General features: G+C 40.0%; 2 protein-coding genes across 2 annotated transcripts; both read left to right on the top strand.

Moving 5' to 3' along the window:
• The first annotated feature begins 226 nt into the window (after positions 1-226).
• On the top strand, positions 227-2,611 carry LOC149289836 (acetylserotonin O-methyltransferase-like). The gene is made up of 4 exons (XM_089490283.1): positions 227-374; positions 1,417-1,557; positions 1,953-2,075; positions 2,400-2,611. Exons 1-4 carry the CDS (start codon positions 227-229, stop codon positions 2,609-2,611), a joined length of 624 nt encoding a protein of 207 aa, XP_089346409.1.
• A 10,595-nt stretch (positions 2,612-13,206) lies between these two features.
• LOC149289835 (acetylserotonin O-methyltransferase-like) lies at positions 13,207-21,833 on the top strand. The gene is made up of 7 exons (XM_089490282.1): positions 13,207-13,272; positions 14,853-15,027; positions 15,550-15,679; positions 19,163-19,284; positions 20,308-20,448; positions 20,837-20,959; positions 21,622-21,833. The coding sequence occupies exons 1-7, from the start codon at positions 13,207-13,209 to the stop codon at positions 21,831-21,833; spliced, it is 969 nt and encodes a 322-aa protein (XP_089346408.1).
• The last annotated feature ends 1,655 nt before the right edge of the window (positions 21,834-23,488 follow it).

The raw sequence follows: 23,488 nt of genomic DNA, 5'->3' as shown, positions 1-23,488 counted from the left end.
CCTGATGGTGGGTGTTATTAAATAGCAGTAAACCTAAAACAATTCTATTGTATCTCCTTAAAATGGCACTCTCTAAGAGCTAAAAATTACAAATTGTCCTTGCGAATGAACTTTGCATAATGATTAGTTGATAACAGCAAAATGTATTATATGTCAAGTTATAGAAATAACAATTCAGTGAATACCCCTAAGGTTTTTTCAATATATGCTGCAATAGCAAGTATAAATGTTAGTATATTATTCTTTTACTAGGTCAGAAGACAAAATGATGGTATTTATGAAATATATGGATTCATCATGGACTTCTTTTGCCAAGAAAGAAGTTGTTTCTGCTTTTGATCTTTCCTCTTTCAAGACTATTTGTGACTTGGGAGGTAATTATATCACTTTTTAGCAAGGTTAAATCTGAAAACATAGATAATGCATATTAAAATAAAAAGATTGAAAATTATTTACAACAAATAGCTAATAATTCAAATGTTTTAAGTCATATATGTAGATTAAATGCATCACATATCTGACCCTTGGGCATTTAACTTAGTAGAGGGCTGGCAAGGGGGGGGGATTGCTCCTTTTGATGTTCTGTTTTGAAGATAGTGGAACTATCACTACCACTATTTTTGTCTTTTTTTCAGCATCAATGTGCCCAGAATTAAAAGGACTTTAAAACTGCATTTGCGCCATGACTTTGTCCTTTACATGCGCTTTCTAATTTTTTTGGTTAATGTGTATTGAGCAGGACTAGGTGATATGTATGCAGCATTATCTGTATTTGGACAGCTGGCCCATTCAGCTGGGCTTGCCTTTTAGGCAGAAGGTTGCCAGTTCTTCCATGCAGTTACTTATTTTTAAGCCTTTCCTATCTTTCTCATATTAATATTGCTCCCCCCATCTCTCAGTCTTGATTTTTTTGGAATTAAAGAGCAACTGCTTATCACAGTGGTGCAATGCATCGCTAGCAAAAAAAAAACATGTGCCCTCTGACTGACATCATATACCAAAAATCTGTCTCAGACCTGGAAATGCCAACAAACCTAATAGAAAGTTATGTGCCAGCAACTTATGCCTACATTTGTCCATAAAGGATTTAATTACCTAAGTACCAAAAAAAAAGCATGCATATAAGGAAGAGACAAGGCAGCTTTTTTCTTTTTGTATTTTCAAGAAGGTGAGAAGGAAAGAGACATATGTGGGGTATCTGGAACATGAAAAGGAAAGTTAAAGACTGATATACAGAAATTAAGAGGGTTTGCAGAAGTAGGTTTTAGAGCTCTTACATTCCTATAAAAACCACTAAATGAGTTGTTGTTGTACATATAGTTATATTTATTATATTTTTTATTTTACACAGATTTTTATCGTTTCCTTCAAATGAAGAACACTTTGCTTACGTGACATATATGTATTTTTTGATAGGTTGTTCAGGAACTCTGGCCAAATATTGTGCATCTTTGTTTCCATCATCCACAATCATTCTTTATGATCTACCTGAGATAATTCAAGCTGCCAAGGAACATTTTGTTTCACCAGAGGATAATCGCATTATTCTACAGCAAGGTATATTTTTAAACAGCTGCAGCATACTTGAAGTTACTTTAGTGTAACGTTAACCAGACATCATGGCTACAAATGTAAAAATAAACAAATAATATAACAAATTTGGTAAGAGGAAAGAAAATGAAATATTTTCCAGTGCTTTGCCATAGGTGAGATTTCAAAAATTAAAACCGAAAAAAGTTAATTGCAAAATTGTAAAGGTGAATTTAATAAATGAACACAAGTTGACAAAAAGTAGAAAACTAACTAAAATTTAAGATTAAGGGAGATACCCAACGTTCATTCTCCTGAATGTTCGTGAATAATCAACACATAGTGCCTCATCTTGGAGGAGCCAGTTTACTTTTAGTTCAGCATCTTCAAGTGATGTGATCCTCTTTTTCTTTTTCTACTAGGTAACTTCTTTTCGGACTCTCTTCCCAATGCTGACCTTTTCATCTTGTCTCGTATACTATTTGATTGGGATGAGGACACATGTTTGAAACTACTCCACAAAATGTACATGGCTTGTAATCCAGGTAAAATTAAAAAAAAAAAACTTGCCCACTCCTTAGTAGTGTACCATATGAACAAAACATTCTTTTTTTTTTAATCTGGAGTATTCTATATTAACTGTTTTACACACCCTTACTCTGTTGCCTCTGTCATGCACCACAACTTTCTCCTTATGTACTCAAAATAGTTTTACCATTTCGAACAAAGTTATGCACACATACCACACTCAACCAAAATGATGCACATTTATAATTTATAAGTTAATTGATCATTTATAAGACATTTAATCCTTAAGAGAAATGTATATCTACAGAATGTACTTATTGGATCATATTTCACCTTAACAGGAGGTGGGGTGCTTGTAATTGAAACTATATTAAATGAACACAGACGTGGACCTCTGCTAACTCACATGGAAAGTGTTCCAATTTTACTGCTTACTGAAGGAAAAGTACGAACTGCTTCTGAATACAAAAGGATGCTTGAAACTGTTGGATTTAAAGATATTAAATGCAGTATCAAAGGAAATCTATTCGAAGGCATCCTTGCCAGAAAGTGAAAGTTGGTAACACTATTTTCTCCAGAAAAATAATAAAGAGAATGTATAATTAAAATACCAATAGTTATTGAACAGTACTTGTCAAGATATTTGCATTCCTACAAATGGGGATGGAAATTCTGGATACTAAGAAGTTTACTCATCAAACCAAAAGACTGTAGGATAGTCACTATTTCAAACCACTTCTGCAATATGAACGGCCAACCCTGACATGTTAACCCTGCAAGAATGGCTGAGCTGAATTTATGTAACCATACCTGGTTAAGATCTCTTCTTTCAAATTTTGCCTGCAGCTTCTAGAAATTGGAGCTTTACTGGGCCTCTGCCAGAGGTAGAACTGGAAACCACAGGGTGCACCCGGTGCGAAAATTGCCCCGGGACTCCCCAACTTCAACAGCTGGCCTATGCCATCATTGTCCCCAAACAACTTGCCTGTGTCTTTTTAGCCCCTTGACCCCCCCTCCAACATACTGTACACTTTGGCACAAAATATGTAAACACACACAAATGACATACAGTTATATTCACTAACACACACATACACATTTATTCTAACACACTCCACCTCACCCCACTAACACATACATGCTCACATACACAATTACAGATCCATGCTTACACACACACACAATTACACATCTGTGCTCACACACACAATTACACATCCATGCTCACATAAATACATATATACAAACACATATACATACCTCCCACCTCCTGCCCGTCCCTGCTTACCTCTGGTGCGGTCCAGATCACAAGGGCCCTTTCTAAACACACTCACAATTACACATCCATGCTGACACACGTACACAATTCCACATCTGTGCTCACATACATACACATATACCTACATCCCACCTCCTGCCTGCCCCTGCTTACCTCTGGCGCGGTCCAGATCAGAAGCGCCCTTTCTAAACAATTTTGAAGACAGGAACAAGGGGTCGCACTGCCCCCCCTAGAGGCACGGGCCCCGCCACAGCTGCAACCACTGCAACCCCTGTAGTTACGCCACTAGCCTCTGGGTTAGTGTGTTTAGTCGCCAGAATGCTTATTATTATTATTATTATTATTATTATTATTATTGCTTGTGCTATTTTATACTTACCCCTGTCCTACAGTGGGGTAAAAAAGTATTTAGTCAGCCACCAATTGTGCAAGTTCTCCCACTTAAAAAGATGACGGGCCCGTCTGAACTTGGATGATCCAGAAGAATATTGGACGAAAGTCATATGGTCAGATGAAACCAAGGTAGGACTTTTTGGTAGAAACTCAACTCGTCGTGTTTGAAGGAGAAAGAATGCTGAGTTGCATACCTACGGTGAAGCATGGGGGTGGAAACATCATGCTTTGGGGCTGTTTTTCTGCAAAGGGACCAGGACGACTGATCCGTGTAAAGGAAAGAATGAATGGGGCCATGTATCGTGAGATTTTGAGTGAAAACCTCTTTCCATCAGCAAGGGCATTGAAGATGAAACATGGCTGGGTCTTTCAGCATGACAATGATCCCAAACACAACGCCCGGGCAACGAAGGAGTGGCTTCGTAAGAAGCATTTCAAGGTCCTGGAGTGGCCTAGCCAGTCTCCAGATCTCAACCCCATAGAAAACCTTTGAAGGGAGTTGAAAGTCCGTGTTTCCCAGCGACAGCCCCAAAACATCACTGCTCTAGAGGAGATCTGCATGGAGGAATGGTCCAAAATACCAGCAACAGTGTGTGAAAACCTTGTAAAGACTTACAGAAAACGTTTGACCTCTGTCATTGCCAACAAAGGGTATTTAACAAAGTATTGATATGAACTTTTGTTATTGACCAAATACTTATTTTCCACCATAATTTGCAAATAAATTCTTTAAAAATAAGACAATGTGATTTATGGACTTTGTTGTCTTATTCTGTCTCTCATAGTTAAAGTGTACTTATGGTGAAAATTACAGGCCTCTACAGGCTGACTAAATACTTTTTTGCCCCACTGTATATGTTGCTAGGCTCAACTCCTTAACTAAGAATGAATGAATGAAGAAGAGGGAGGGGTATGGAAATTCAGACCTGTAATGTTTCCAACCATATGCATAGAACATTTCAATCTCTTACAAGAAACCTTTACTTATTATCTATGCTTTTTGTGTCCTGGAAATAAAATAGCCAAGTAGGATGCAAATAAACGAGAAAAAAGTAATCACAGAAGTGGCATATTCTATATAACAGTTGCGGCACATTTTAACTAAGTAACACAAAATGCGCTTTTCAAAATCATCTTTACTGGTATTCTGCCCTTCTTGTTTTTTATGGTTTCTCTGGACATGTGAATTAGCGTGGTAAAGTGGCTGCATAAATATTTTTCTGTTAGTCATTAGGTTTTAACTTTTCTCCATGTCTATAAATAAATATGTATCAACTGTGCATTATGCAGAAGCCATCTCAGCTCTTCTTGGAGTACTGAGTATGGATCTCAATACAGGATAGGAAGTCAAGAAACTGACCTTTCATCTTTCATGCATACCCCAGCTTTAGCATACAATGTTTAGAATACAGTTGACATGTTCTCTGAATAAAAAAAATGCTCTTCTTGTTTCCTTACAACATTAGAGGACTCTTTGCTCCATTATTATCCTTTCCTGGATCTATGGTAAGCTAGACCATGCATGTGTAATAGATACATGGGGCCAAAATCACATAAATTACCACAGGTGGAATTTCGCATTTAAGATTAAGGATATTAATCTAGATATTTCCTAAATTGTTCAAAGATGGCTCAGTAAACTTAGTAAGGGAATATATGAAGCATCCAGTCATGACCTAAGTAACATTTCACCAACTAGACAGGCTGATCCTAGACCAAATATAACCCCATGCCCCTATTCTCTTTATTTAAGATATCATTGTATTAAATTGTTTGTTTATACAACTTAATTTACGAACAGTTTTCTTCTTTGCCACTGGAGTTCCTCCACACTGAACCTGTCAAACCATGTCCTGCTGGAACAGTAAAGGGCCTTCAAAACTGGTGTCACAAAGTTGAAAGTATACAATTGTCTAAAATGTATTTACATGCTATAGGGCCTATCACAAGTCCTGATAACAGCTGCAAACCATTATCCACCAGTCTTTGCAGTATGCACTATAAATTCGGGTAGGTAGCATTCTCCAGGCAGCCCCCAAACTCATATTCATCCATCCATCAGTCTTCTAGATAGTAAAGCATGATTCACCACTCCACAGAACATGTTTCCACTTCTCCAGAGTATAGTAGCAGTGTGCTTTATACAACTCCAGCTAACACTCGGCATTGCATGTAGTGATCTTCGACTTGTGTGCAGCTGTTTGGCTATGGAAGCCCATTTCATAAAGCTCTTGACGCACGTTGCTTGTGCTGATGTTATTCCCTTTATCAATTCAAAAGCATTAGGAGATTAATACTCTCGAAAGCTTGTCTTAAAATGAAATACTATGCAGTACTTATTTTTGACTAACACGGCTATCCCAAGATTATATATATATCTGGCATCTATTCCTGGATGGCGTCTCACCACCTCAAGATAAATCTGTCTAAGACTGAGCTCCTTCTAATCCCTCCCTCTAACTCTATTCCCCTTTCTGACCTTTCTATCGCTGTCGATGGTACCACTATCTCTCCTTCACCACAAGTCCGCTGCCTCGGAGTGACCCTAGACTCAAACCTGTCTCTTATCCCTCACATCAAATCACTCTCTAAATCCTACCACAACCCAACTACACAACATTTCCAAAATCCGTCCATTCCTGACTGCCAGCACCGCAAAACAACTAATCCACTCCCTTGTAATCTCCTGTCTAGACTACTGCAACAACCTACTTACCGGCCTCCCTCTCTCCCGACTATCCCCCTCCAGTCTGTCCTCAATGCCTCTGCCAGACTAATCTATCTCACTCGACGCTCTGCATCTGCCGCACCTCTCTGCGAGTCCCTCCATTGGCTCCCCATCTATAACAGAATTAAATTCAAAATACTAACTGTATTCTACAAAGCTCTCACTAATGCCACTCCCCTCTACCTATCCTCCCTCATCAGCAAATATACTCCAGGCTAGAGGACTGCAGGGCACGGGCGGTCTTGCTGGTGCTGCGGGCAGGAGCGGGCGGTCAGGCACTGTACCTACAGGTCCCAGTAATCCCACGCAGTCCTGCAAGGCTGCCTTCTTGCTGCTTCCTTACAGTATCTCCTCTCTTGCTCTGCCCAGGAACAAAACTGAGTCACGTGATGTGAAGTCACTTCCCGTGACTCTGCCTTGTTCCTGGGCGGAGCAAGAGAAGAGACACTGTGAGAGAGCAGCGAGAAGGTAGCCTTGCGGGACTGCGTGGAAATTCTGCAATTCAGGTAAGGAGGTGGGTGTAATTGGCCACAAATGTGGTGGGAGCGGGCGGGATTGGCCACAAATGTGGCGGGAGCAGGCAGGAGTGGAACACCCACATTGTGGGAGCGGGCTTAAAAAAGCCGTCCCGCACAGGGCTCTACTCCAGGCCGCCCTCTAAGATCTAACAATGACCTGCTCCTTGCATCTTCATTTATCACCTCCTCCCATGCCCGCCTACAGGACTTCTCTTGCGCAGCACCAACCCTCTGGAACTCTCTTCCCCGTCCTGTCCAACTCTCACCAACTCTACCCTCCTTCAAACGCTCCCTAAAAACTTTTCTATTCAGAGAAGCCTACCACTGAGGTAAATATCAAAACTTCTCTCTCACGCACTTACAACACTTATCCCGCCCTACGTTAACATCATTCACTACCACGCAGTCCTCACCTCATGTTTCTCACCCCTTATCCACCTAGATTGTAAGTTCCTACAGGAACAGGGCCCTCCATTCCTCTTGTATCTGTATGTCAATTGCTGTATTGTACTTGTCGTTATCTGTAAAATGTTCATCTTGTACAGTGCTGCGGAATCTGTCGGCACACACACAATATAGACACATGTCCTCTTCCAGGCTAATTCATAACATTTCCAATGGACAGGAACTTCTTATTTCCCAATTTTGTGAAGCTCGACAACCTTTTGCCGCACATCACAGCTATATTCCTTTGTCTTACACATTGTGATGAATGACTAAGGGAATTTGGCCTATGTGTTACTTAATATTTATACCCCTGTGAAACAGGAAGTCGTACTTGAACAATTTCCTATTCCTAGTCACCAAGGTATACTAAAAATGCAAAATATCACAGGGAATATACTTCATTTATATTTTTCTCATATAAATTCATAGGGCTGCAAATAATTGTGGCACACATACATAACAATTTTATTCGATAAACCTGTGTTGTATTTGCAATTGTTTGATATGCATAAAAGCAAAGGTTAAACAATAAAAACTCATGGAAGAAAATGGAAAAAGAACGGCAAAACACTTTAAAAAGTTTGACACATAATGAAATCCCCCAAAAAACGTATCTGTACGGAGATATCCTAATAGCAAAAGGCTTTACATTTCAGGACTTTGAGGATAGGATTTTAATTGGATTACATTTCAGAGTGCTGCAGCAAAAATGACTGCTATTAAAATAGCACAGACACATAAAACGTCTAAATAGCATGTGGGAAGTTCCTTATGGTGCAGATACAAAATGGAGTCTGCAAGCAAACTGCGAGGATAGCACAAAGGCAAACGTATGCAGAGCACAAATCTGTATGTAAGAGACGTGGATTTAAATCCACAAACTGAGTAGTTTGCCCTGCAGAAGATAAATGCAACAGAATATAATGACAGCACTGCATTCACCAACGAGCCAGATGAGCTATCTGCTGCAATTTTATTGAGTTTAGAGAAAATACCAATGTTTTTCAATCTTGATACAAGGGCATAAGAGAACAGAAGAGCCCAGGTTACATAAAGCCCAAGGGCTGTATGATGTGGAGGGCCAGGACATTCCCTGGCACTACCCAATATCATCCATGGGTTGAAAATTGAGGGTCAGATGGGGGTCTCTGCCTTACATAGTGTTTTTTTTAGATATTTTAACCCATCCAGAAGGGAAAGGGAACAGGGAGGATATAAATGGGGCTATCCCCTACCACACCATGCATAAGGTGGAGAAAAAGGGGGTGGGGGCAAGCATGGGTGTAGGAACCCCTAAACATCTGGGGGGGATAGCATTTTTACTGGTAGGGTATACCTGACCATTTCACCAACAGGGACTTTTATGACATTGCATTATAAATACATAGACATTAATATGAAGTTGGCCCCCCTTTGCAGCTATAACGGCTTCCACTCTTCTGGGAACGATTTCCACAAGATTTTGGAGAGTTTCTGTGTGGAATTTTTGCAACCATGCCTTTATGGACCTTGTTTTGTACACTGGGGCACAGTCATGATGGAATAGAAAAGGACCTTCCCCAAAACTGTTCCCACAAAGTTAGAAGCATAGAGTTGTCCAAAATGTCTTGGTATATCACCTTCAGCTCATAAACACTCTACTGGATGAATGGGAGAAAATTCCCACAGAAACAGAAAAATCTTACAACCACAGTTAGACCCCACTGGACACGGCCACAGAGACTACTATGATGTATTGAAGGAACGATCTAAGACTCTTAACACGTCATGCACACAGGAACATATCCACACACTTAAACACTTGAATAACATACACACATGCACACACTAACGTACACACACACAATAATACACCCCAAAACATTCCCACCCTAATATACCTAGACACATGCCCACCATAAAACACCTGGAAACATACTAACATACCCATAAAAACAGATGTGCACAATAACATACCCACAAACATACGCTATCATACCCAGACACGCATTCAAACACATCCTTCACTTACTCTGCCTACCCCTAGATTTAACACGTGGCACTTTGTATTAGTGATGCCCTAGACCAAGTAGCACCCTGAAATATTCTCTTGTGTCCAAATGCTACATACAGTGACACACACACTCATTTTAACCAGAAATAGGCCTGGATTTAACCCTAGGTGCCCCTAAGTTAAACATGTGTTACAGGGAATCATTCTCTTCCCTTTAAGTACAACATGCCTGCTCATACACACACATATGCACTGCTCTTACGCATGCCTGCCCACGAAAACACATATCTACGCTGCAATTGCCTGCACATACACACTTGCCAGTACTCACACATATGCACTACCCTTATACACGCCTGCCCAAACATACATAAACTGCTCACACACACATGCCTCCCCATAAATATACACTGCCCTTGCACATACTTACACAGACGTATACACTATAAGACAAATACACTCCTTATATACACACACATATACACTGCCCATCAGGCCCTGACTGGCCATCGGGCACACCGGGCATTTGCCCGGTGGGCCGAGTCGGGGCAGGGCCGCAGCAGGGCCGGATTGACTTAGGGGCTAATGGAGCTGCAGCTCCAGGCCCCTACCTTAAAATAGGCCCAGTCAGGACCGGACTGACTGGGCCTATGCGGCTGTCCTTAATGCAGGGCAAAAGGGGCACCTGCCCCTTAAGCCCGCAGCAACTGCGACCAGGCCTGCAACTCTAGCAGCAGGCCCGCTACTTACCTGGCAGACGCGGGTGAGCAGCGTCTCTTCTACCGCCAGGGGGACGCAGGAATCCAACGGAACCATGTGACGTACATCACGTACGTCACATGACCCTGCTGCGTGTCTGCTTCCCCTGTGCAGATCTGCAGAAGTCTGCGAGCGGCCCGTACATCATTAGTTCAGGTAAGGGGGTGAGGGAGGCTGTATGGAGTATGTGAGATTGAATGAAAGAATGAATTAATGAGTATATGTGAAGGAGTGAGTGAATGAATGTTTGTGAATGAGTATATGTAAATGAGTATCTAAATGAGGGAATTAATGAGTATCTGAATGGGGGAATTAATGAGTATCAATGTATGAATGAATATCTGAATGAGTGAATGATTATCTGTGAATTAGTGAATAAATATTTGTGAAAGAGTGAATGAATATGTGTGTGTGATAGCATGGATGTGTAAGAGGGGGCAAAGATGCAACAGGCAGGCTGTTTTGGTGGCAAAGATGCCACAGGCAGGCTGTTTTGGTGGCAAAGTTGCCACAGGCAAGCTGTTTTGGGGGCAAAGATGCCACAGGCAGGCTGAGTGAAACCGTCCGTGGAAACCCTCCGGATGCGGGTGTCAGTGTGGCAAAGCCTGTCCAGGTGTTTGTGATTGGGTGTCAGAGCCTGTCCTGTTGTGTGTGTGTTTGGGTGTCGGTGTGGCAGAGCCTGTCCTGGTGTGTGTGTGGGTGTCAGTGTAGCAGAGCCTGTCCTGGTGTGTGTTTGTGTATGGGTGTTGGTGTGACAGAGCCTGTCCTGGTGTGTTTGGGTGTCGGTGTGCCTGTTCAGAGCCTGTCCTGGTGTGTGTGTCTGGGTGTCAGTGTGGCAGAGCATGTCCTGATGTGTGTGTCTGGGTGTCAGTGTGGCAGAGCCTGTCCTAGTTTGTGTGTTCGGGTGTCAGTGTGGCAGAGCCTGTCCTGGGGCGTGTGTTTGGGTGTTGGTGTGTTTGAACACAGAAAAGAACCCCAGCACTCCAATCAGCTTTCAATCCTTAGGTTACTTTATTCAAAGAAAGCAAAACAAAAAAGCAACGTTTCGGCCAAACGTTGCTATTTTTGTTATGCTTTCTGTTTTTGTTTTGCTTTTTTCCTGCTAGCTCCCAGCTTCCTGGGAGTTGAGTGCTGAACCATTTCTTCTTTTTTAACTGTCCTGGTGTGTGTGTTTGGATGTCAGTGTGGCAGAGCCTGTCCTGATGTGTGTGTGTCTTAATGTCGGTGTGGCAGAGCCTGTCCTGGTGTGTGTTTGGGTGTCGGTGTGGCAGAGCCTAGTGTGTGTGTGTCTGGGTGTCGGTGTGGAAAAGCCTGTCCTGGTGTGTGTGTTTGCTTATCTGTTTCCTTAATTTACAGTAGGAACTATTTCATTTTTACTTATCCAGAGATAAAATGCCCTCCTGAATTTGTAGTGACTTCAGGGGACAAAACATTCAAGGCCCTGAAATCATTTAGTGGAAAAGATAAGGTATTGTGTTATTTACTCTAATATTTTTTTAAAGAAATAGTTGTACTAAATTGTGGCTTCAGGCTTCCCACGTTGAATGACCAAGTATTATGTATATGTATGTACATATATGTTTTTTCATAAAAATGGGCTGCTTAGTCTGAAATGCCCGGGCCTATTTTTTGTCCCAGCCCGGGCCTGCTGCCCATACAGATGTAAACATATACACTGCCCATACAGACGTATGCACATACACTGCCCTTATATGCGCGTGCCCATACACACACATATACACACCTGCCCTATACACACACACATATATGCATGCCCAAGTGCCCATACACATTCATAAACATTGCCCATATACATGCCTCACCATATATATATATGCACACACACATATTTACCATCAGACCCCCCCTTCGTTCTCCACATCAGACCCCCCTTTAGTTTTGCACATCAGACCCCCCCTTCGTTTTGCACATCAGACCCCCCTCATTTTGCACATCAGACCCCCCCTCATTTTGCACATCAGAGCCGCCCTTGTTTTGCACATCAGACCCCCCCTTGTTTTGCACATCAGACCCCCCTCGTTTTGCACATCAGAACCCCCCCTCGTTTTGCACATCAGACCCCCTCCCTTCGTTCTTCACATCTCTTACCTTTCTCTTCTTCCTTTCTGCTTTCTCTTCCTCCTTTCCTTCTGGTTTGCCGCTCTAATGCAGTGCAGCTGCGCACAGCTGTTTATGCTGAGCGCCGGGGCTGGGATATAAACGTCATATCCCATCGCCCGGCGCTCAGTGACAGAGCACACTGGTAAGTGTTACCTTAATGTTGGACTGGTTAGGGAAATCTGTGATCTCCCCAACCAGTCCTGCACGCTGCAGCTGCTGATCGGGCAGCTGTGCACCGGGGGCACTCGCCTCACTTACAGCCCTGGGGGGGATTTCTCTATTATCGGTCCCCCGGGTGGGGTCCATCCCCCCCATCCCCCCGGTTCCTACGCCCGTGGGGGCAAGCATTATCCCTCCTATAGTTAATAGAGGGTTCTAGGGACCTTTGTTTAATTTTATTTATTTTTATATTTTCTCTATTTAATGTATCGGGGAGAGGAGGGACTCGCAAGTCACCTTGCAAACCCAGAGGTAAAGCTTATATTTAAAGTCACAGGCAACTCTCAAATTAGTAAATTCAAGAGTCTCCTGCCTTTTTAAACTTGCATACCCTTAAATCTCCAGCGTGTAAGTGTAACCAATTTGTAGCAGCAAAGTAAGTTATAAAAATGTCTTAGTCACAGGACATCCAGGGTTGCAAACAGTAGCAACTTGTTCTCATTGACATTGCTTTCCCAGGCTGGGCCAAACCTATCGTCATTAAACAGATTTCAAATCAATTACTTTATTTTACTTTTTACTTTTTTTCTGTTATTATGCGTGCAAAATGTATTAAAATACTGCTTTTAGCCTCTTCATTTTTTTTTTCAGGAATTTTGGCATGCTACTTTTCCCCAGGCTACTTGTTCCTTTATTTAAGATGAGAAAAGTAGTTTCTCTTTCAGTAGCCTTTTGAAGCAGACGAATGAACATGGACAACGAACAGGAAGGGGTCAGACTTTTACAGCAATATGCACATTCTTTCCTTACATCACAGGTATGGAAAATAAACAATAAAAAACAATTAAACCAACTGAAAATTTCAAAAACAAATATTTATACGGTTCTGTTTAAATAAATGTAATGAACATTATTATTAACTTCAACCATTTATATTTAATATGTTCTTTTAATATGTAATCGCGAAATACAGTGTATAAACAGAACCTTTTAACTTTGAAACTGGAAGTTATAATCACGAATATCATCACAATATCTGCATAATTGTCAGGTTTAGAGTGTGTTGCTCTACACTGATATGTTACTGTTACAATGTATATTGTATTTTTTTTTATAATATAGATGTGGACGCACTATATCTGGAGCACTACCTTCAATAAAGATGAAAACAATTTAGTAGGGAATCATATTAGGGAACTACCAGGATTTGACAGAAGTTTTATGCCAGTGTCAGGATGAATGTGGTGATTTACAAGATCACAGTGCAAATGGGTTTATTCTCAGAGTTAATATTCTGCACTGATTTCGACAAAAATGAACCCACTGGATTATTGTTAATATAAAAACAATTTAAACGGCTTTATACTTTTAAGAAAACCCAGTAAATATTTATAGTTTATAAAAAATACATCCCAATCCATTGAAGTAATTAAGATATAGTAATGCTCAAGCATAACATCAATTCAATATATGAATGATCACATTTGGTTCGGTTAAACTATATAAACAAATATAATGGGGCTTGGGTGTATTTATATATCTACTCCATATTATAGCAGAGAGGCTGACATTGTTTTTTTTTGTTGTGTTTTTTTTTTCTTCTCATAGCCTTCGGATAGATTGGAGTTTTTAATTTTAAGTGTATCAGATATATTGTTCCTCTCTCTTTCTCTGTCACCCTGTTTTCTCAAAATTATGGAACTATTTGCAACAATAAAATGCAGAAGAATCAAGCCGTGTGATGTCTACATACCAGTTTAGATTCCTCTGATTATAATGTTAGTGAACTTGGAAACAAATACACGTCTCCTGCATTTAAACTTTCCAAGGGATCCATCCTTGAATTAATTCAGATGCAGAGTCTACCTTAGTACCAGGCGTCCCCGGCAGCTGCCAGGGATGCCTGAATCAAGGGGGTGCCAGGTCGAGAGTTGTCACACATTCGTCGAAATCAGGACAGGAGGTAAGAGATAAGTCCAAAATCAAGGATTTTTTTCTGTAGGAATTATATTTGTATTGTCAGTGGGATACTTGGCAATGTGCACTAAGTAGGTTTTTGTTACCTGAAATAAAGGAAAACTTACATTAAGTTTTTTACGTTGTCTAGTTAGTTTTGTATTTTCCCAGTGAGGTTTACATACAGTAAATCCAGTGTTCACTGTGGTTTCACCTTTCCTATAGATCATGTGCGTTATTACCGTATAATAGAAAAAGTAACATACGCCTCAGCCACTTGTTTACCTGTTTAATGGTGAGTTGCTCAGTAACTAATCATAGCCAACTAGTTAATAACCTGTCCTACTTTCTGTCCAGTTGGCATTATCGTTTGTGATGCAATTTTTAACCATAGAAAATAATAAGCCACATATTGTGTATTGTTGTTAATCTTTTTTGCAGGTTATGTTTACTGCCTGTGAATTGAAACTTTTTGATGTTTTGGCTGAATCTGAGGAGCCCCTGTCAACAGCAGCCATAGCGGAGCGTTTAGGGACAAGCATCAGAGGGACGAGGTGTTTGGTCAGTGCCTGCGTGGGATTAAAACTTCTAGATGTGAATTTCAAAAATGGAGAAGGTAGCCAAATTATGTTTAACAGACATTACTGCACTATTGTTATAAACTGGTAAAACTACCACCACCACCACCAGTGATTGTACTTTAACATGTACTCATTAACATGTAGGGGGAACGCTCCGGCCCCAGAATGGTAGTGCCCCCTCCATGGTTCCTTTTTGCACCACTTTTGGCTGGATGAAAGTGCTCACATTGAAATCAATGCTGGCAGGGAGTGGGTATATTGTGAATGCTCTTTGGGAAACAGGAGATGTATTCGGGTGAACACCGGGAAAGGCAAATGCATGCAGTGTGTGGTTCTGTAGAATCCCTCCATGCTTTTGCAGGGGACAAAATTAAATTTAAAGATGACACTTGGCCAGCTATGCATTAAAGTGTCCCTTTAAAAGCAATACTTAAATTGCATATTTAAACATCAGTAAAGAACGTGGATCTTGGAATTTGCTTATCTTTCTGCATATATTTTATTCTACCAGTGTTTTGTTGCAGTTTTTATATTGTTTGTGTTGGTCTAATTTATAGTGTTTTACAAGAACACAAAACTCTCACAAAGTTACCTCACAACCGTCAGTTCTATGTCCGTTTGTGATGCATTTAAGTTTTATTCTAATGAAGCTTACCCAGCAGCCTCCCACCTGACAGATGTCATCAGGTAAGGAACATTAACTGTAAATTAATATTCAGAATAAATTTTTTTTTGACATTTATGTTTTTGAATAGTCATATCTACAAAATAAAAAGTAATGTCTATTTTTGACTTCTTAAACTCTTAATTAACAAAAATACCCTTCCTTCATCCAAATTAGGTTATAGGTTAACTTGGCTGATCAAACTCAACTTCAGTCACATACCCTTATCTTCTATCACTCACAAAACAATTTGCAAATTCATTAATATACAAGTTGTTTGTGGGGGTCTCAGCCTTCATTGGTGGATGGCAGAGGAGCACCTTGCCAGCGACCAATAGAGACACTCTTACGGACCTTTAAAATCCTGGCGCAAAAGCTGCTGCGTACTGTTACCACGAATATTTGCCCGAAAAGAACATGGGAACAGGCGAATATTTGTGGAATACGACGGGTTTTTTTCCCCCACAAAGACTAAAACGAATACTTGGCCGGCGCCCAAGTCTAATTTTAAGGTAGGGAGTTAATGTTGTGAGTTTTAAGGGAGGACATGCAAGTACACATTGAACAAAATTGAAAGTCACGGGCAGTGACCATTTAATTTCTTAATCCTTATTCCCATTGTTTTTGTTATTTATAGCTAAGGCCATGGGTTTTTGTATGATCGCTTGTTGGAGTAATCTTTAGCAGGGGACCAGGTATAAAGGAATGCCAGGCAGATTGGGTAAATAAGAACCATTAAAATTTAGGAGGCAAAATAGAGCTAAGCACTGGAAACTACAGTTCTGGTTCTACTAGGTGAGGACATGTGAAGGCTCAACAAACATATGTAGAGGTTAGCAGTCAAACAGAGCTTTGTAGTCAAGTTTTTTTTTACATTAGATATCAATATAGGATACCCTAAAAAGTTGAGTCAGAATAGAGATTGGAAGAAAAAAAATCTACAATAAAATTCTGATAATATCTACAAAAGTACTTTTTCTAATCAACAAAAAAGCTAGGTTATCCTTCAAATATATTTACATGTAAGTTCCCAAAGTACAGTACCTGAAAATATGTTAAAATATGTTGATTAAATGGTTGACAGTATAAACAATGTATGTATATGTGAGTAGGGCTGCAACAACTAATCGATAAAATCGATAATAATCGATAATGAAAATCGTTGCCAACGAATTTCATTATCGATTAGTTGAATCAATTTTTATCGATTATTAAATGAGGGTTTTTTCTCTGAAAAATACCCCTCATTATATAATCCGTTTAGTCTGACTCACAGCAGCAGCTCCTACTTACCAGCCCCTCCCTGTAATCACTGTGACAACTGGCCCCGCCCCCTTCCTTCTCCCAGAAGGCCGGAACCACATGGCTGTGACACTCATCTAACTGTAAGTATAAAATTAATATTTGGGCTACTGAAAGTTAGGGGAGGTGGGAGTTAATTTAGGGGCAGTTATGGTTAATGGGGTGTTTAGGGTTAATTTAGGGACAGTTATGGTTAATAGGGTGTTTAGGGTTAATTTAGGGGCAGCTATGGTTAATAGGGTGTTTAGGGTTAATTTAGGGGCAGCTATGGTTAATGGTGTGTTTAGGGTTAATTTAGGAGCAGCTGTGGTTAATGGGGTGTTTGGGGTTAATTTGAGGCAGTTTTGGTTAATGGTATGTTTAGGGTTAATTTAGGGGCTGTTGTGGTTCATGGGGTCTTTAGGGTTAATTTAGGGGATGCTGTGGTTGATGGGGTCTTTAGGGTTAATTTAGGGGCAGTTATGGTTAATGGGGTGTTTAGGGTTAATTTAATGATGAGGACTGAGGGTTAATTTTATTAATTTATTAAAGTTAACTTAAGGTGCAGTTAGAGATAAAGGGGGGCAAACTAAGGGGAATCTAAATCCTGGGGGCAGTGAAGATTAACCCAGTACTTATTTATAAAAGTATGGTCTGTGACTCCATGAGGGGACTATGAGATATCTGGGGGATATAAGGCATATCTGGGGAGGACGGAGTGACATATCTGGGGGTATAAGGCATATAGGGTATATAAGGCATATGTGGGGAGGGCAGTGTGGCATGTCTGGGGAGGACAGAGTGGTGTATCAGGGTGTGTAAGGCAGATCTGGGGCCACAGTGGCATATCTAGGGGTAGAGTGGAGTGGCATATGTGGGGAGGGCAGTGTGGCATGTCTGGGAGGCAGTGTGGCATGTCTGGGGAGGATGGAGTGGTATGTCTGGGGAGGATGGAGTGGTGTATCGGGGTATAAGGTGTATCAGGGTATAAGGTGTATCAGGCACAGTGGCATATGTGGGGGTAGAGTGGAGTGACATATGTGGGAGGCAGCGTGGAGTGGCATATGTGGGAGGCAGCATGGAGTGGCATATGTGGGAGGCAGCGTGGAGTGGCATATGTGGGAGGCAGCGTGGAGTGGTATATTTGGGAGGCAGCGTGGAGTGGCATATGTGGGAGGCAGAGTGGAGTGGCATATGTGGGAGGCAGCGTGGAGTGACATATGTGGGAGGCAGCGTGGAGTGGTATATGTGGGACGCAGAGTGGTATATGTGGGAGGCAGCGTGGAGTGGCATATGTGGGAGGCAGAGTGGAGTGGTATATGTGGGAGGCAGCGTGGAGTGGCATGTCTGGGAGGCAGCGTGGCAAGCCTGGGCTCAAATGTGCATAAATTGGGGGGGGTTGGTTGCGAAATAAAGGCAAGAAATGCATTTTATCAAAGTTTTTTTATTATGCTGTTTGTATTTAATATAATTTGTTTATTACATTATTTTAAATAAATGAAAAATTTACATTCATTTTTTTTATCCGATTAATCGATTAATCGAAAAAATAATCGGCCAACTAATCGATTATGAAAATAATCGTTAGTTGCAGCCCTATATGTGAGTGCCAATTGTTAATGAATAATTCAACTTTTTTTTTTTTTTTGAAGGCATGGAAATCCGTTATCCCAGATTCAGTCTGGAGTTCCACCAAATATGTTCTTCAAAGATATATACAGGTTATTTATATACATATATGTGTGTGTGTTGTAGAAATGTATTTGTAAATGGAATGATTTCCTCTATGTCAGGAAATCATCAAAATTGTTTTAGTATAAATCCATTGCATAAAGTGAAATACATATGAAACAGATAATATATGAGAGCTACATGATAACCACAATTTATGGCTACTATGTGTGTTATATACTAGCAGAACATGCTGAGGAACATTTGTGGGGTGCACTACACACATTATCATATTCTATTCCAATAGGAAAGTTCATAAAACATGGATGGTTGGTGTGCACCGAGTGCTAAGTTGGTAACCACTCCCATTTTGATCCATCTCATTAATAATGAATGAACTATGAACATTTCCCTTGCAATCATAGTTGATAATAAAACTGATATTGTTTACCTCAGCTTACAAACAACTGAACTGTTTAGTGAATACCCCATTGTTTAATTTCAGTATTCATGTCATAAAAGCAAAGATTATTAATTGTGCATTTTTGTACTAGATCAGAGGAAAAAATGATGACATTTATGAAATTAATGGATTTATCATGGACGTCACGTACCAAGCGAGCAGTAATTTCTGCTTTTGATCTTTCACCTTTCAAAACCATTTGTGATTTGGGAGGTAATTTCACCACTAGTTTACTCTTTATTCAAGTTTTAGAGACCCAGTACAAAGTAGAGACAGGGCGGCTCTATTTGGCAACATGGTACTACACAAAGAAGCACTGGCTACCAACTGCCAAAACCCGGTAGACTCAGGCAGCTATTTGTCTTTCTTGTGCTTGTGTTTAAAAAACAGAAGTTTCTCTTATTTCTTGCATTTTGCATCTAGCATCAGTATGTAACAGATTATTAATTTGTAGCCCAAACAACTGATGGTAAATATGTCTCAGCATTTCTTTGGTGTCTTCCCATGACTGGCAATCCAATCATCATACTTAAGCACTTTGAAAAGTGGAAAAGGCTGCAACGGAGAGCAGATTTAAAAAAAAATGCATACGGAGCAGATAACTTCACAAAGATTTTTAAACAATCTGCTTAATTGTCAGCCTGTGCTCCTTGGCTCACAATGTGTTTGTCTCTTGTTTCTGAATAGGCCTTCTTGATCTGCTACAAGACAATCCTGCCTCTGATTGATTGCCTTGTAGTTTACTTTGATATTCTACTCCACACAAGTTCAGATTTCTTTTGCAAACAAAACAGGTTGGACCTGTGGGGAGCTTTGCCATCTGTTGCAGTAGACCAGTGTTCTACCCAACTATATATACTTGGCTCTGGAGCGTATTTATTACTTATTGTCATGTGGATTTCCCAAGATGGCTTTTATCTTTGATGTTAATTAAACTCCTGGCTTTTTTTCTGGCATCTTGACTTTGATAATTTCTTTACAGAGACTTCTCAGTCCTGTCAAATTAGCTACCTCTTGCTTGAGGTCCATTCTTTATCTGAAAGCTTGACATCAAGACATAAGCTTTGATCTTTATATATTGACCATAAAAGATGACATTGCCATAAAAAATATTAGATAAAGCCCGATGATTTCAAACCCTAGATGTATGACCAAACTCCTTTGATTTATAATAGATTTCTTTCAAATAAATAATGCGTTGCTTGTGAGATATTAAATGTTAATTTTGTTTGTCAGGATGCTCAGGAGATCTGGCTAAGTACTGTGCATCTTTGTTTCCATCATCTTCAATCATTGTTTATGATCTACCTGAGGTAATCAAAACCACCAAGGAACATTTTGTTTCACCAGGGGATGATCACATTATTCTCCAGCAAGGTATGTTTTTTAACTGTGCCATCCTTGTAGTTACCCTAGTGTTTATGTCATCAGGGCTCTAACTATAAAGGAACATATAAAATAAATTGTGAGTATGATGAAAAAAAAGAAATTACATAAATTAACCAATTGCAAAATAATTTTTAAAATAAAATAATAAATGCAGAGATGGAATTCATAAATAAACGCAATTGAAGAAAATTAAAATATAATACAACACAACTTACTAAAACATAACATAAGGGATGGTAGCAATTATAATAATAGCTTCACACACAAATAGAAGAAGGTGTCCAATTGTCATTTTCCTGTGTGTTGTAGGAATTTAGTTTTCAGTCAGTCTACAAATAAGTTTGACTTCTTTAAATAAGCATGTTCTTTATGCCAGGAAACTTCTTCTTTGACCCTCTTCCGAACGCAGACCTCTTCATTCTTTCTCGCATACTTCATGACTGGGAGGACGACTCATGTTTGAAACTACTCCACAAAGTTTATTTGGCTTGCAATCCAGGTAAACAGTAACATAGTAATAAAGGTTAAAAGTGGCAATCAAGTCCAACATTGCTGTTGATCCCAAAGTAAAAAAAACATGTTAAAGTCATTTCTAATTGTTCCTCAAAAAGGGGAAGCTCCTTTCTTAATCCAAAGTGGGAAACAGATTTCTCACTGGATCAACAAGCCATAACTAATCATGTTCTTATAACTAATTATATCCCTGGCAATCATCCAGCCCATATTTAAACACATCTGTCAAATTGTGATAGTACCACATCATTTTGTTCTTACTGTAAATAATTATTTTTGCTGCTGAAAATTCCTTTATTCATGTATAAAGTAAATATTCCTTTGCATGCCAATTTACCATTCATCATACTTTATACACCTTCCAAAATATTTTTTTTTTTTACCAGTTGAAAGGAGGTGCAATCACCACAAAAAATAAAGAAATACTAGTTTTCTAAACTTAATACCTTGCACATTAAGTGCTTTTTATAAATATAACAAAGTATCTTCTTGTATGCATGGTATTTCTAAAAAAAATTGTAGTTTACCACATTTTACCACAATTTACTAGTATCCATTGATTTTGGTAACAGATCCTGGGAATAAATATAGGCAAGTTCCTTAGTACAATTGTATATATTTAAAAATGTATTATTTTTACCATAACAGGAGGTGCCGTGCTTATAATTGAAGCTATCCTAAATGAAGATAAAACTGCATATCTGCCATATCATATGCATAATGTTGTAATTCTACTGTTTACGGAAGGAAAAGAGAGAACCTTTTCTGAATACAAAGGATTGCTCGAAACTGTTGGATTTAAAAATATTCAGCTTAGTATCAATGGAGACCTACTGGAGGGCATCCTTGCCAGAAAGTAGAAGTTGTAAATCTATTTTTTTTTTGCTTATGATAACAAATGCTATAATCTATGCAATAATGTTGGTTAGTGCTTGCCAATACATTTTTATTTACATTGAACTATGTCTTATACATAATAATTCCACCAGACTCCACTATACAGAAAACAAATGGACACGCCTGCCTCCCTGAGAAGTAACAGTTTCCATTCCAGCTACACCACAGCCGTTATTATTTACAGCTAGAGCTGGCTGGTAATGAGCAGGGATGGATCCAAAGCCTGACCTCTGGACACACACATATCTGTATACACTCTAACATAGACATCCAAACACACTCGCTAACACACACACAGACACATCATCACACACAAACATACTCAGACCCAAATACATAGTAAGCAAAAGTGAAACTCAGCAGCTGCAACTTGCCTGTGTTTTCACCTTGCACTGCCGACGGAGGCTCATTTGGTGGCGTCAAATGACTGTACCAGGGGCGTACCTAGAGTATTTGGCACCTGGGGCGGATCCTGTATGTGGCACCCCCCCACACACACTTTAAAACTGCATAGCTTCTACCGTTATATACCGGCGTAGACACTGAAGGTGGTACAGCATAACACTTACTGTTATCATTATATACTGAGGCAGACATTGACGGTGGTACAGCATAACACTTATCACTATATACTGAGGCAGAAATTGACGGTGGTACAGCATAACACCTATCACTATATACTGAGGCAGACATTGACGGTTGTACAGCATAACACCTACCACTATATACTGAGGCAGACAATGACGGTGGTACAACATAACACCTATCACGATATACTGAGGCACACATTGACGGTGGTACAGCGTAATCCCTATCACTATACATTGAGCCAGACATTGACAATAGTGCAGCATAACTCCTATCACTAAATACTAAGCCAAACATTGATGTGGTGTAGGCCTACCACTTCATTAGTAGTAGGGATGCACCGAAACGAATTCTGGACTGAAACCGAAAATTCAGCATTTACCTGGCCGAAACCGAATATGGCCCCCCCCACACCATAAAAAAAATCTAATACTTTTATTTCAAGTAACACACCAAAATAGGACAAAACAATTAAATAACAATATTAATATATATATATATATATATATATATATATATATATATATATATATGATTGTTAACAGCAATCACATTTCTATCATGCCCAGGCATACCCAGATTCCAGGATGTACTCGCAGACTTGGCATGATAGGAGTATGATTGCCCTATCTACCCCTTCTCACTCCCTTCTCCCTATCTACCCCCTATCCCCCCGTCTCACTCCCTTCTCCCTATCTACCCCCTCCTAACTATCTACCCTCTCCCACTTTGAAGTTCACTTACCTTTCAGGAGTCCTGCGGTGGGGGTGCAAGGCCTCTGTCTCCCAGCTCTGCCACTGTATGGAACAGTATAGAGTGATGGGAGTTATGATGTACTTTAGAGCATAATTATATAATGAAAAATACATTGGAAATGGTACAGCATAACACCCATCACTCTCACACATTTACCAATCCGCACATATACCAATCCGCACATATACCAATCCACATATATACCAATCCACACATACTAATCCACACATACCAATCCACACACATACCAACCCACACGCATACCAACCCACAC

The sequence above is a fragment of the Sceloporus occidentalis genome, unplaced genomic scaffold (genome assembly GCF_023333645.1).
Source record: "Sceloporus occidentalis isolate IW3139 unplaced genomic scaffold, rSceOcc1.0.p SCAF_43, whole genome shotgun sequence".
Classification (NCBI taxonomy): Eukaryota; Metazoa; Chordata; class Lepidosauria; order Squamata; family Phrynosomatidae; genus Sceloporus; species Sceloporus occidentalis.
The sequence above is the reverse complement of the archived record's forward strand: the minus strand, read 5'-3'. Positions and strand labels throughout refer to the sequence as shown.